We start from the raw sequence: 13,148 nt of genomic DNA, 5'->3' as shown, positions 1-13,148 counted from the left end.
GGGGCGTTCACTCACACACAGATTCGGAGATCCTAGCCTCCCTATTGCCCCGGACATGTTCGGCTTTTTGGCAATTCCCCCCGGACGGGGATTTGGGGACCAAAAATCCGGACATGTCCGGGGAAATAGGGAGGCTAGGATCTCCGAATCTGTGTGTGTTGGTCGCCCGCTGTGACATCATCTCGGTGCGACACTCGGCTCCTGCCCAGGGCATGCTGGGGGCTGTAGTCCGGCCGGGCCTCACGCTCCAGGGAGAGCCGGGAGGGGGGGAGCGGCCGAGAACTACAACTCCCAGTGGCCCCTGCGACGCGACCAACCTGCCACTGTGAGGCAGACCCTGCGCCGCCGGAGCAGAGCAGCTGGAGCCCGGGAGGGGAAGTGCCCGGCTGGGGGCGCAGGGTCCGGAGGCATGGGGGCTGCCTGAAGCCCATAGCGCTCGGGCAGCTCGGCTCTTAAACAGAGCCGAAGAGTCAGGTGAGAAGCAGAGCCGCCATTTTCCCGGACATGTTTGGCTTTTTGGCAATTCCCCCCGGACGGGGGTTTGACTGCCGAAAAGCCGGACATGTCCAGGAAAAAGAGGAAATATGGTAACCATTACAATATACTTACGGTCCTGGCTCTGGCCCTAAATTTTGCTTAGAGCTCCATCTATGCATGTAGCTAGGATTTCGTAGTTATAAAGTAAATTGTTTGTGAGCTGCCTGCTAGATATAGTTCAAAAAAGGAACTGGTTTATCAGGACAAGTGTTTGTTGAAATAAGGTATGGATTATCATGCACACAATGCATTTGCACTGATGTCAGAATTAGAGTTCGATAACAAAGATGAAATAAAATCAGCTAATTACAGGGAACGTGTATTCTTCTGCAAGCAAGCCCAGAGGTATTGTATGTTGCACTGATCTTGTCCATTGTTCAGGTGCTAAACCGGAAGTTGACACTTCCAGGAATTGATTTGGCTGGATAGCACATACGTTCTTGAAATAGCAATGCTTCTACTGTAGATCTTTGAAGAATTTGAACTGAATGAGGACCAAAATAGCTGTGAGCCACATGCTGCCCTCTGCTGCACAGTGCTTGGAGGAGCAAAACTGGAGAGACAAGCTCCAAATTTGCAGTGTGAGGAGAACACACTGGCTCCATAATACGTTCTCTTCTGCCCTCAAATTCTGTGGAAGCCTTTTTGCATGAACTCTGCAGAGTTGGGGTTCCACAGGGCTGGAGAATATTTTGGGAGGTCTACACAAGGCAAACCAAGGAGCAATAACTCTCCAAAGCCAGATCCCCTTAATATTGTATGGATTTCCAAGGGAGTTATTGCTGGTTGAGGAGAGTTAATTAGGCACGGAGGGAGAGAGAGTTAATGGCAGAATGGCTCAAAAGCATGAACTAAAGAGCACAAAATGTATCTGTGATAACTGGAAGAATAAATGTAATGGGGCAGGTCCTCAACTGGTGTAAATCAGTATAGCTCCATGAGGATGTGACCAACAGTCAGGTTAACAGTCCTGTTAACACACACTGGCCTTAATGCTGGCTTTTCCCCCTTTTTTAAGGTATGCTGTGAGACTAAAAACCCACGCAGGCCCTAATGCCACTCCAGAGGACAAACAGCTAGCAGCATTATGGTTAGTAGATCAATATTTACTCAAAGCCTTCTTTGATGCAGTGAGTCAGTCCTTGAAAATCAAATGCTTAGTGCAGTCAGACAGAGGCTTGGTTTTGTGTTGTCTGTTGACATAAAGAGAATACTTCCTGATCCAAGAAGATCCAGACCAGTGTCATCTCTTTTTTTCTTGTACTACTGTGCCTGGTCTGTGTTCTGTTTCTGTAAATAAGCAATTCATATTTATTGGCTGTGACAGGTCAGCTATGGCACGTCTGCGTAATTAATTTTTAAGTGCCTGATGGTCTGTGTTTTTATGACTGATGTACTTTCCTTGTAACAGCGTCTCAGTAATTTCTTCTGTGTATAACATTTTAGGTTCAATCATCATAAATTATACTCATATTGTATGAAAGGTTAGTATGTTGATAATTAAACAACTTGGATTAACCCTTTGAATGAATATTCCGAGATATATGCATTTAATTTAGATTCTGTAAAAATTTGCTGAACACTAATAATAATGTTATTAAAATTAAATTTAAATTTTAACAACTATATAGTTAACACGTACAATATCTATTACATGGTTATGGATTCTTAGTAAATGGGTTTTACAACAGTTTATCTATTCTTAACACCTGTAAAAATCCAAATTAAATGTATTTAGAATCTATAAATTAAACAATCTTAATTTATCATTTTATATAAAAAAGAAAGACTATTTAGTGATCTATTTTAATTAAATATATGTCCTTTGTCACTGCTTTAATGCACAATTGGGTGCACAAATAAGATTAACAGTAATTGTTTTTAAAATGCTTAAATGGGAAAACGACTAAAAATAGTTTTTAAAAATAGCTGACCATGTCTATTTCTGGGTTTTGTAAAGTGTTTTCCAGAACCGACACAGCGTTTTAGTGTGTGGAATTTAATTCAAATTCATAAAGCCACTGCATCTGTTTAAGCAGAAAGGTCACAGCAAGGGAAAGTAGGCAGAGCACTCCTTCAGCACTGCATAGCAACCCTAACTCATTGTCTGCCACATAGCAGATGAGTTGACATCATTTGCATATGTACTGTAACCTATGAAGGTGACAGAGTGAGAATTATGAGGACTGTAAGTCCATTGTATCCTTTGGCTCTGTACAATGCACACTGGGCATACTGCCACACAACTAGTTTATCTGATACTGATCTCCTAAGAAGAGACTGTCCTCTAGTGGTAAAAGAGGAAATTTCAAACTTTCAAGGTTGCTGATCTAAAAAAGGAAAACCCTATGAAAGTGAATTATAACAATCCTGGCTGAGATTTGCAACAGTGGCTAGTGATTTTGAGTGATTTGATTTGATTTTTGGCTGCCCAACGCACCTTAATTGGGTGAGATTATCAGAGGGTGAGATGACAGCACTTTCGAAATTCAGGATGCTCTAAGATATCTCAAAATGGACATCCAAAACACCAATAACCTTTGAAAATCTTGGCCTCTGTTACCAAATGAAAACAAGTGTTACTGATTTTTGTGTTACATACTGTTGAGCAATCCCCCATCTTGTGAATACACAAAAACCTGATGGAGAAGATCAAGCATTTTATATGTATTATTTATTTATCAGTTATTGTTGTTATGTGTGTTAAGTGGAATCCCTGCAAATGGAGGATTGTGGAATTCCTGTTATTGGAGGTTTTTAAGACTGGGTTAGACAAACACCTGACAGGGATGGTCTAGGTACACTGAGTCCTGCTTCAGTGCAGGGGGCTGGACTAGAGGGCCTCTTAAGGTGCCTTCCATCCCTACATTTCTATGACTGTATAATTATTGTTAATTACTATTATTGCGTATTTGTTTATATGGTATTATAAAGGTGCATGGTGCGCAACAGAAACCGTGAAGACAATGGGCCAGCTCCTCCCCTGTGCTTCCCTTTTGTTCTAGTTATCGCTGCTTAGCACGTTCTTTGTAAAGGAATCCTCAGGCAGAATAGAGTCTTCTTAGCAGCTTCTACATTACCTCCCTTCTGGTCCCCAGGAAAGGCATGTGACTAGGGAAATGTAGTCATGTTAGGGGCATCCTTGTTCCCTGGCAGTTTCCAGCTGCTTGAAGAGTCCACTGGGGTCATAATCATCTAATATGAATAGGCCTGAGACAGCTCTTATTTACTCCATTGACTAGTCTATTCCTGGGTCATATGGCCCCAAGATTAGGGGCCACAAAGGGCACCTTTATGCTTTAAAGGTGCTGTAACACATTTTACATTTTGTCTTCTTTCTGTTTGTTCTAGTTATCGCTGTTTGGCACTTCTATACTGGAGAATGTTCCGACTCAAAAGAGATCATGCTGTAAAGTATTCAAAAGCACTTATTGATTATTTCAAGGTACTTTCATACTATCTTACATTTTCAAATTGCTAATAATGATATGGAATTCTGCATCTTTTTTAAAAGAGTAGCCCTATTGGACCCAATCCTACTCCCACTGGAGTTTTGTCATAGGCTTCAGTGGAAGCCATTAATTTCCAGTCTGTCGTTCTGTATTCACAAAAGCACATGTTTTCAGTATACAAAACTTACAACTTACTGAAGGAAGAGCAACTTACCATGCCATGAAACTGACACATCCTGCCCATTCTCCTTTTTTCTTGATTGTCCAGTGTGATTCATGGTGCTCTGCGATTAATACGTTTTACAATATTCACAATCAGAATCTACTTCAGGATGCACCTCAAGGTAGATTTCGTATTGGTTGGAGACTTTGAGCTAGCTCCATATTTGGAATAACTTGTAGGGTTCCTATTTATGGACATCAGCGTGTAAGAAAAGGCAAAGGGATAAATTCTTCCCTAAGGTATTGGGCTGGAGTCCACATTGGCTTCAGTGGGAGTTGCATGCAAGTATATCTGTGGTCAGAATATATATCTGCCACCAACTTGGCACACCTGGGCTTGCCTCCACTTCCTATCTTGTTTTCCCCAGATATTCCCTTCAATTCTCCGCTCTCTCATAATGCAGTGCACTACTTTATTTTTAGTATGACAGGAAGTCATTAGATTTTTAAAATGTTCCCTAAAATGGCAATATTTGATTGGAAAACATCTGGAAATCAAACATTCCAGATTGATCTGTAACAGAGTAGGTCAAATATTTGGCCTACAAACATAATCTTTGTATTCCTATCTGGAAAAAAAAAAACAAAAATTGGTGGCTGCTTCTACCCTTCAATTTGTTTTTATATCCTGAGATATAAAATCAGAGAGCAGTGAGGGTACAAATGCTCTGCAGTCCTGATTCTCTTTGGGTACCCTAAGTAGTCATTTGGTTTGGGATATTTTAGTATGTTTTTTCTTTGGGGAGGAGGGAGCAGGGGTTGTCCCATCCTATACATAAAATAGAAAAAAATCCCCAGCACAAATATTTTGTTAATGATGAACTTTAAGGAGAGGCACAAATTTTCATGACCAAATTATGAACTCATAAATAGGCAGAAAGGGTGACAAATCTTTTACTATGAAATTGAAATAGATGTCACCAAAACTGGATTTAAATGTGTAAATGAGTAACATTTAATTAAATGTATGTTTGTCTAATAAGCATCTTTAGTTTATTGGTAAGAAATCTATAAATATTGTAACACTGTACTTCTCCTACCAATTCAAATAACACTTGTAGTAAAAATTGGAAATTCAGTCTCACAGCCATGTGCAATGTCTCTTAACAAAAGAAAGAAACCTTTCTACAGAAAACAAAGGTGATATTTATTCTTTATTATAGTAACATAAGCATCATACAAGACAAGCTTGGGGGTTTTTTTGCAGGGCTTCTGCTGATATAATAATTCTGTAGATTCTCATTAGAAAGTAAAGTAAAAAATGAAAAATTGCTCATTCATCGGTGGAAAACAAGCCAATTTTAGACTTGTTTCATATATTTGTACCTAAAAGCTTTCAAAATCATCTAACATGACGTGCTTACTGGATTAAAAAACTCTCAGATATATTGTCAAATAAGAAAATAGATCAGAATTTGTCACACACATTTTCAGCGTAAATTTGATATCTTTTTCTTTTAGAAAAGAAAAATTATTTAAATCTTCTTTTAAACTTTTTATTTCCATTTTCAAAAAATTAATAAAGCAGAGAATTTTAAGAAGTCACAGACATTTGGGAGTTAAAGATTTTTGAGAAAATAAGAGATTCAGTTCGGGTCATGAAAGCAGAACAAAGCCCACAGGAGAATCAGTGGCGATGGAGAAGATGCTGTAAGTTAGACTCAATTACACTTTCTGAGAGCTACTTCCCTCATCATACTGGTGTCTAACAGAGTCTAAACTAAGTAGGGCAGAGGCTATTTTAACTTACATTGTAAGTGTCTCCCATCTTCTTCCAGCTCCTCCATGTGTAAATTACCTGCTCTTAGACTCCCTTACACATCAGCAGGATGGACATAAGTAGCTTCGAGAGAGTCTAGCTGAGTCTAAATGAATGTCTGAAACCAAGGCAAGGACAGTCAGATCTAGGGGTTGGAGCCAAGAGTCAGAGCCGGAATCAGGAGTCAAGAGCAGTGTTGGAACAAGATAAAAGGAGGGCGGGAGCAGGACTAGGGACAAGGCTGGGATTTAACTAGGACTGGAGCAGGCTGAGGCCTGTGGAGTCTGTCACCACTATCAGACAAACGAGAGTTCCAAGCCATGAAGCAACACTGAGCAGACTGAGCTATTGTTTCTCCTGTTAGGCTTATATACCCACTCTGAGAGTCACAAGACCAGCTCCTGGTTTGTGGGTTGGCTGGAGCCTAACACAGGAATGACTCATCCCCGCATATGGTTTAATCAGGCTCTAGTTCAGGGAAGACTTATCACCTCACACTGAATGTAAGGGAGTCTCCCTGACATCACCGTATGTACCATCTCTAAATTTGGCCCAGTTGATTTAAGGCATCATGAGACTTGAATACACTTTTCATATGTATCATTTCTACTTTTTGCACCCCATCTTTACATTCTCTTTGTTGACATTCATTTCACAGTCCTGTTTAAATTATAGGTTTGTAAATGGGTTTTTTTGTTCGTTCTACAGAATTCATCGAAAGCTGCCCAGGCTCCATCTCCATGGGGTGCCAGTGGAAAGTAAGTTCACTCATCACACAGAAACTATGTCTGAATAGCAGTGAGAAATGGCATTTGCTATGTTCTGCTATTTTCTGTTTCAGGAGCACAGGAACTCCATCCCCCATGTCTCCTAGCCCTTCTCCTGTCAGCTCAGTAGGATCCCAGGGGAGCACTGGTGCCCCTTCCCCCTCTTCCACTATCAGCATTCCACAGCGTATTCATCAGATGGCAGCCAATCACGTCAGTATTACCAACAGCATCCTGCACAGCTATGACTACTGGGAGATGGCTGACAATCTAGCCAAGGAAAATAGAGGTGCGTAATCTAACTCGTCCTTTAAAAACATGCCAATAAGACAATATATTGACCTACTTTGACAGTGGTCCTACTGGAAGATCTTACCTTCTGGATTACAGAGGTGTATTCTTTTAGCCTTTTCATGGGCTGTCCCAAAAGGTAACAAAAACAGTTTTGTCAGCATTCCCACTCAGAAGAGGGAAAATATCACTAATTTTTCCTTTATTTGACAGTCCAACTCTCACCTTTTTCCAGGAACAGATTCACAGACATCTGGCAGTCAAACAGGAATTAAATTGATCTTTTGAGTTCATTTAATTCTCCTTCTCCTGGGCGGTATTGCACAATCTTGTGGCAGAGCTACAGAAATGGATCTCTTTGGTCTTTTGTTCTTGTTTTACAAGAGAAAACTAATCAAGTGCACTGATGACATTCCCTTTTGGTGATGACTCTTACATGACCTCATATTTTTGCATGTATTGACTAAGACATTAACGTACAGCTATAGGACTCGTAGGATTTACGTGTCTGTGGGCACATAGGACATCTCCCCTCTGAGTATTCGGACCCTGTGTAAATATCTGAGGTTTAAGTCCCACTACTCTACTTTAGCTCTGACATGAACAATTAGATCATTGGTGTATTTACATGGCACCAGGACAAACATACAAGGCCAAGTTCTACTCTGAGTACATCAGCTTTACACGGGTATAATCAGAGTTTAAAGTCGGTGGGGGAGTAGCACAGCTTCACCTCCTATCTCTGACTTAGCTAAGCAGCATGGATGCTCCTTGCCTATGCTATGACATCTGGCCCTACCAACTCCAGTTGGGCCCTGCTCGGCACGGCTCTTGCAGGAGCAGTGCCTCTAGGGACCTCCCCAACTATCAGTTCCTCCAGAATCCACTGTCAGTGGAGCATGGGCAATAGCATAAGATAATAATATAGCTGCAGGCTGAATTCATTCCACTTATGTCCCCCATGAGTTTTAGGGAGAGAATCTGGAAGAGACAAGGCAGCTTCTCTTGCTCACCTCCTCCAATTTCATGTAGCTGCATGGGATGGAGGTTCAAAGGGGCCTGCGTGACATGAAGGTTGGACCATAGCAGAGGAGAAGAACCCCTCCCTTCGCCTGCATGTGCAGACTTTCCTCCACATACAGAGTTAGAGAGGATCAAGGGGTCCTCAGTTTTTACTGAGTCCCCCTTCAGGCAAAGTTCCCTCATGGTTTAAGTAGGAGTTGCCTGAGTAAAAACCTCAAGATTTGGCTGGCCTCACTCATTTTGAAAAGTGTTTCAGTCAGGATAATTTGTGCATTTGAACTACAAATGATGTCTCTTTATCTTTATAAGGACACCATTGGCAAGTAATCCTTTTATACACAAGATCAGTGGGAGTCAATGAAAGAAAGAACCAAGAAATTAGCTGTTTAATTTTTAAAACGAAATTGTTGGGAACACTCAGATCATGGACCATAGGGGCCTTAAGGACACTAATTTGCCCAAAACTTCCATTTTAATAAAATGTTCAGTGTGATTTAGTTAGTAATAGAAAATAGCTATTACATGGTGTCAGGGTTCCCTCCCCACTCTGAATTTTAGGGTACAGACATGGGGACCCGCATGAAGACCCCCTAAGCTTATTTCTACCAGCTTAGGTTAAAAACTCCCCTATTCCTTGGATTAAGTAACGCTGCCACCACCAAGTGATTTAAACAAACATTTAGGGAGGGCCACTTGGAGCCCTACCTTCCTCAAATATCCCCCCCAAATCCCTACACCCCCTTTCCTGGGGAGGCTTGAGAATAATATCCTCACAAATTGGTACAGGCAAACACATACCCAAACCCTTGGATCTTAAAACGATTAAAAATCAATCAGGTTCTTAAAAGGAGAATTTTAATTAAAGAAAAGGTAAAAGAATTACCTCTGTAAAATCGGGGTGGTAAGTACTTTACAGAATAACAAAAGACTTAAGAACATAGAGGATCTCCCCTCTAGGCAAAACCTCCCTCTAGACAAGGAAAAATCACAAGCCAAAATAAAAGTAAGCTAACACATTCCCTTATTATTACTTACTAATTCTAATTGAGTTGGATTGCTTGCCTTCTTGATCAGTCTCTGGCAAGCACATAGAACAGACAGACAAAGAACAGACAAAACAAAGCCTTTTCCCCCTCCCCAGATTTGAAAGTATCTTGTCCCCTTATTGGTCCTTTTGGTCAGGTGCCAGCTAGGTTACCTGAGCTTCTTAACCCTTTACAGGTAAAAGGATTTTGTGCCTCTGGCCAGGAGGGATTTTATAGTACTGTATACAGAAAGGTGGTTACCCTTCCCTTTATATTTATGACACATGGTGATAAATAGCAAATGTCACTTTCATTATTCTAATGCTTAATATTTTTCCATAGAGTTTTTTAATGAGTTGGATGCACTGATGGGACCTGTCACCCTACACAGCAGTATGGAACATTTAGTTCAGTACACTCAACAAGGACTTCACTGGGTACGGAGTAGTGCTCACGCAAAAGACTGTGTGCCATTCAAATGAACTGCATAATCTCCCATGGACAATTCAGTTATTCTGGACACTGTGCTACAGAAATAATCAACCATAGCATCCAAATAAAGGTGAATATTTCTTCAATGTTGAACAACATTTTTCAGAGTGTAGACATATATGTATGTATGGATAATATGCAGCTATGTCTCTCCAGAATGCATTGTTCCATAGCAATCTCCAAACATTGTCATACTCTAGACAAAATTGACCACAGATGTCTTAATACACACACACATTTCCTATGCCTGTGCTTAGAAAAACTCAGAAACCAAAATCTCATGAGTTAATTGAACCAAGTGCAATAAACGCAATGGCTCCTAGTCAGGAATGCACTTAAGTGTGTGTTTAACTTTAAGCATGTGCTTAAATGTAATTGACTTCAGTAGAACTTAAACATGCACTTAGGTGCTTTCCTGAATTAGGGACAATGAGAGTCTGACTGGCAGTTTGGCTGCTCCATAGAACTTTCAGTGTTAGCGCACCATCTCCCTCTTATTTCCTGATTGGGATGTATGGATGAATTGTGTAGACTGAAAAAATATGGAGTGAGAAAGCATTAACTTTTGTGCAATAAGTTTCAACAGCTTGCATTCGTTTCTTTATTTCTCTGCTTTTGAAATTACCTTATCTCCTGTTCAGCCTCCTTATCAACTATAATGGACATTATCAAGGAAACAGCCTGAAAAATGGGTGTATTGATAACAAGAAACTAGAAGAGATTCTGGAAAATTGTGTACTGTCATTACAGGCAAGAAGTTAACACAAAAATATTGCAAACTGCAACCCAGTTAGCAAAGAAAGTCCATTTATTACATGTTCATATACATGCACACACATTTGTTTGCTTTGTGCAGTGAGGCTTCACCTTACTGGCTCTGGTTTTGATATCTTTTCTATCTTAAAGTAGCTTGCTTGCAGTTTCTTCTAGGCTGTATCATGCCATTACATGAAATTCTCTTTATCTTGGAAAGCTGGGTTTGCTGCTCACCAGACTAAGCACTGTTTCCTATCATAATCCTCTCACTCGTCATGCATAATCCTCCACTAGGCTTTAATGTTTCTTGATTTATGGGGTGTTTTCAGCTCCTGTTGACAGGCTGTGTTTTTTATGCCAAGGGAATTAATCCTAAAGTAATTGCAATTTAATTTGGATCAGCTGAGGTCATAGCCAGTTCATAACTAATGTGTTGTGTGCATTTAGTGGATTTTTGTTCTTGGTTAATTTCATTTTCACTCTTCTGGAAACATTTGATTGTTTTCATCTGAAATGTAATTTTATTGGTTATTTTGCACCCAGCCCTCTAGCCCTTACTCATGCAAGTAGCTACATTAACTTCAGTTGCATCAAGTAAGAGTCAATGAATGACCATCTTCATTGCTACCTTCTAGTCAGCTTTATCTTAATATTAGTGTGATGATGGTGCAAAAATATCTGCCAGTAAAAGTTACATATCAACAAAGAAAAATAGCCACTTATGTAGTTGCCTTATATATGGCATTTCAATGTCTGATGAGTTGCATTAGAAACCACACATCAAATAATTTAGCCAGAGGCGGATTAAGGTTTCCTGGGGCCCTGGGCCAGAACAAGTGGTGAGGCCTTCCCCACCCCTTCTACCTGTGGTCCCGCCCCCATTCTGCCCCCTCTATATGTAACCCCACCCCTTTCTTACCTATCCCTCCCTCCCCTCCCATTCCACCCCTCCTGCACTGTGGCCCCAAGCCCAGAGACACTCTGGGCACAGCAGGGAGTGAGAGCTTCCCCCAGCCCTGAGGCTGCAGCAGGTAGTGAGACCTCCTCCAGTCCTGGGACAAGGGTCAGGAGGTGCTGGAGGCTTCCCCTGTGGCTAGCAGGCTTCTGCCGGGATTGGGGGGCACTGGGGGCTCCCTTTGCCACATTGCCTGCCCTGCCTGCCCGGCACTGCCGCTAGGGAGTGGAGTCTGGGGTCGCAGGGGTTCCCCGGCTGATGCTTCCCCCACCACCGTCCTGCCTGCCTGCCTGGCGCTGCTGCTCGGAAGCGGGGTCGGGGCGTGGGGGCTTTCCCTGCCCAGGTTCCGGGGTCCCCAGTTGGCCAGGGCCCCTGGGCACAGGCCCTGTAGATCCAGTGGCTAATCCGCCACTGAATTTAGTTTGTTACCACATTAAAAGATTTGTGGTAAGACAATGGGTATGACTACACTGCCACTGCAGGTGTAATGTCCAGTTTGGGTAGATGTGCATGCACTAGCTTCGATCAAGCAGTGTAGCTGCAGAATGGGAAGCAGCAATCTCATCTGAGACCCTAGGTAAATACTCAGGCAGCTAGCCCACACTGCCATGGCTACACTGGTAGTTTTGGTGTACGAGCTCATTAAAGCTAGTGCATGTACATCTATCTGAGCTGGAAATTATACCTCCCGCTGCAGTGCAGACATACTCAATGTCATGTCATCAGATTTCATTTTGTTGTTGCATGTTGCAGAAGAAATACCAATCGTTCAGTTACAGTTGCTGGAATGTAACTTGGTCAGTGCCTAGCTGATTATTACCTGCCTGATATCTGGTTGTGAAAGTCTGTCAGTGATTTCCTAGATGAGGAAGTGATTTATATTTTCTTAATAAGTGAGTAATTTGGTTCTGTTAGGATAGCAGTGTGGGAATTTCTGTCAAACCATACAAGTGGAATGCCTGTTAAATTTACTTCTGCTTTCTTTGATGGTTGCTTTATCATTTGTCTTCACATATGTATGTTTGTTTGTTTGTTTTGTTTTTGGTTTTTTTTTGGTGTTTGGGAATTCTTATCACTATTTTATGCCAGTTAAACTTAGAAGCAACATATATTGCTTGCCTTACACAGATTTTAACTTGGCATTGGAGTTTCAAGTAAGGAACTTTGAATCACATCTCTTGTGCTGTGACAGGGGATAGTTTTTATTAATCATGAGCTCTTTTGGAACTTGTTTGGCTGCAATATGTACAGCGATTTCACAGAAATTCAGGAAGAGTTAATGTCCTGTTATTGTAACATGTTTCCTGACTACTACGGATCTCTTGTAGATTTGTGCCCTTTCTTGTAAGTTGTTTTTATGCTGAATGATTCCAGCTAAAATGCCCATCAAGTGCCATGGAAATGGTACATTGATTGTAGTTTTTATGCTGGAATCACTTACATTGAACTCGTGTAAACAGAAGAAACTCCATTGAAGTCAATAGAGCTATGCCCATTTAGACCAACAGAGAATTGACCTCCTGTCCACAATGCTCCTTACAGGTGGTCATTCTGATGAGGTTAGAGCATGCAGTTCAACCACAGGCACGTGTTTCTTTTGTACAGGTTGCTTTTTGTCATGATAGCAGCTCTTTAAATAACTACAGCTGTGTATGGCATGATAACCAAAGACACTTCATTTCATTCCTTTAGGGCCTGATCCTGAAAAGTGCTGTGCGCCCTCAGGACCTGATCCAGCAAAGCTCTTAAGTATAAGCATCACTTTACGTACATAAATAGTCCCATTAATTTCAGTGTGAGCTGAGGGTTGTCAGCACGTTGCAGGATCAGACCCTTAGAGACTGTCCTTATTTTGCTTGCCACTTGCAA

General features: G+C 41.4%; 1 protein-coding gene across 1 annotated transcript in view; it reads left to right on the top strand.

Annotated features, from left to right (window-relative positions):
• AFF3 (AF4/FMR2 family member 3) overlaps positions 1 to 11,171 on the top strand; it is a 190,101-nt gene extending 178,930 nt beyond the window's left edge. Inside the window, exons 12-16 of the mRNA XM_034774253.1 lie at positions 1,556 to 1,627; positions 3,889 to 3,982; positions 6,679 to 6,728; positions 6,812 to 7,026; positions 9,419 to 11,171. Coding sequence (XP_034630144.1) covers positions 1,556 to 1,627; positions 3,889 to 3,982; positions 6,679 to 6,728; positions 6,812 to 7,026; positions 9,419 to 9,558 — 571 coding nt within the window. The 3' untranslated portion in view covers positions 9,559 to 11,171. The remainder of the gene's footprint in view (positions 1 to 1,555; positions 1,628 to 3,888; positions 3,983 to 6,678; positions 6,729 to 6,811; positions 7,027 to 9,418) is intronic.
• Positions 11,172 to 13,148: the final 1,977 nt, after the last annotated feature.

This window comes from Trachemys scripta, chromosome 1, assembly GCF_013100865.1.
Source record: "Trachemys scripta elegans isolate TJP31775 chromosome 1, CAS_Tse_1.0, whole genome shotgun sequence".
NCBI lineage: Eukaryota > Metazoa > Chordata > Testudines > Emydidae > Trachemys > Trachemys scripta.
Note: the sequence above shows the minus strand (reverse complement) of the source record. Positions and strands in the feature narration are given on the sequence as shown.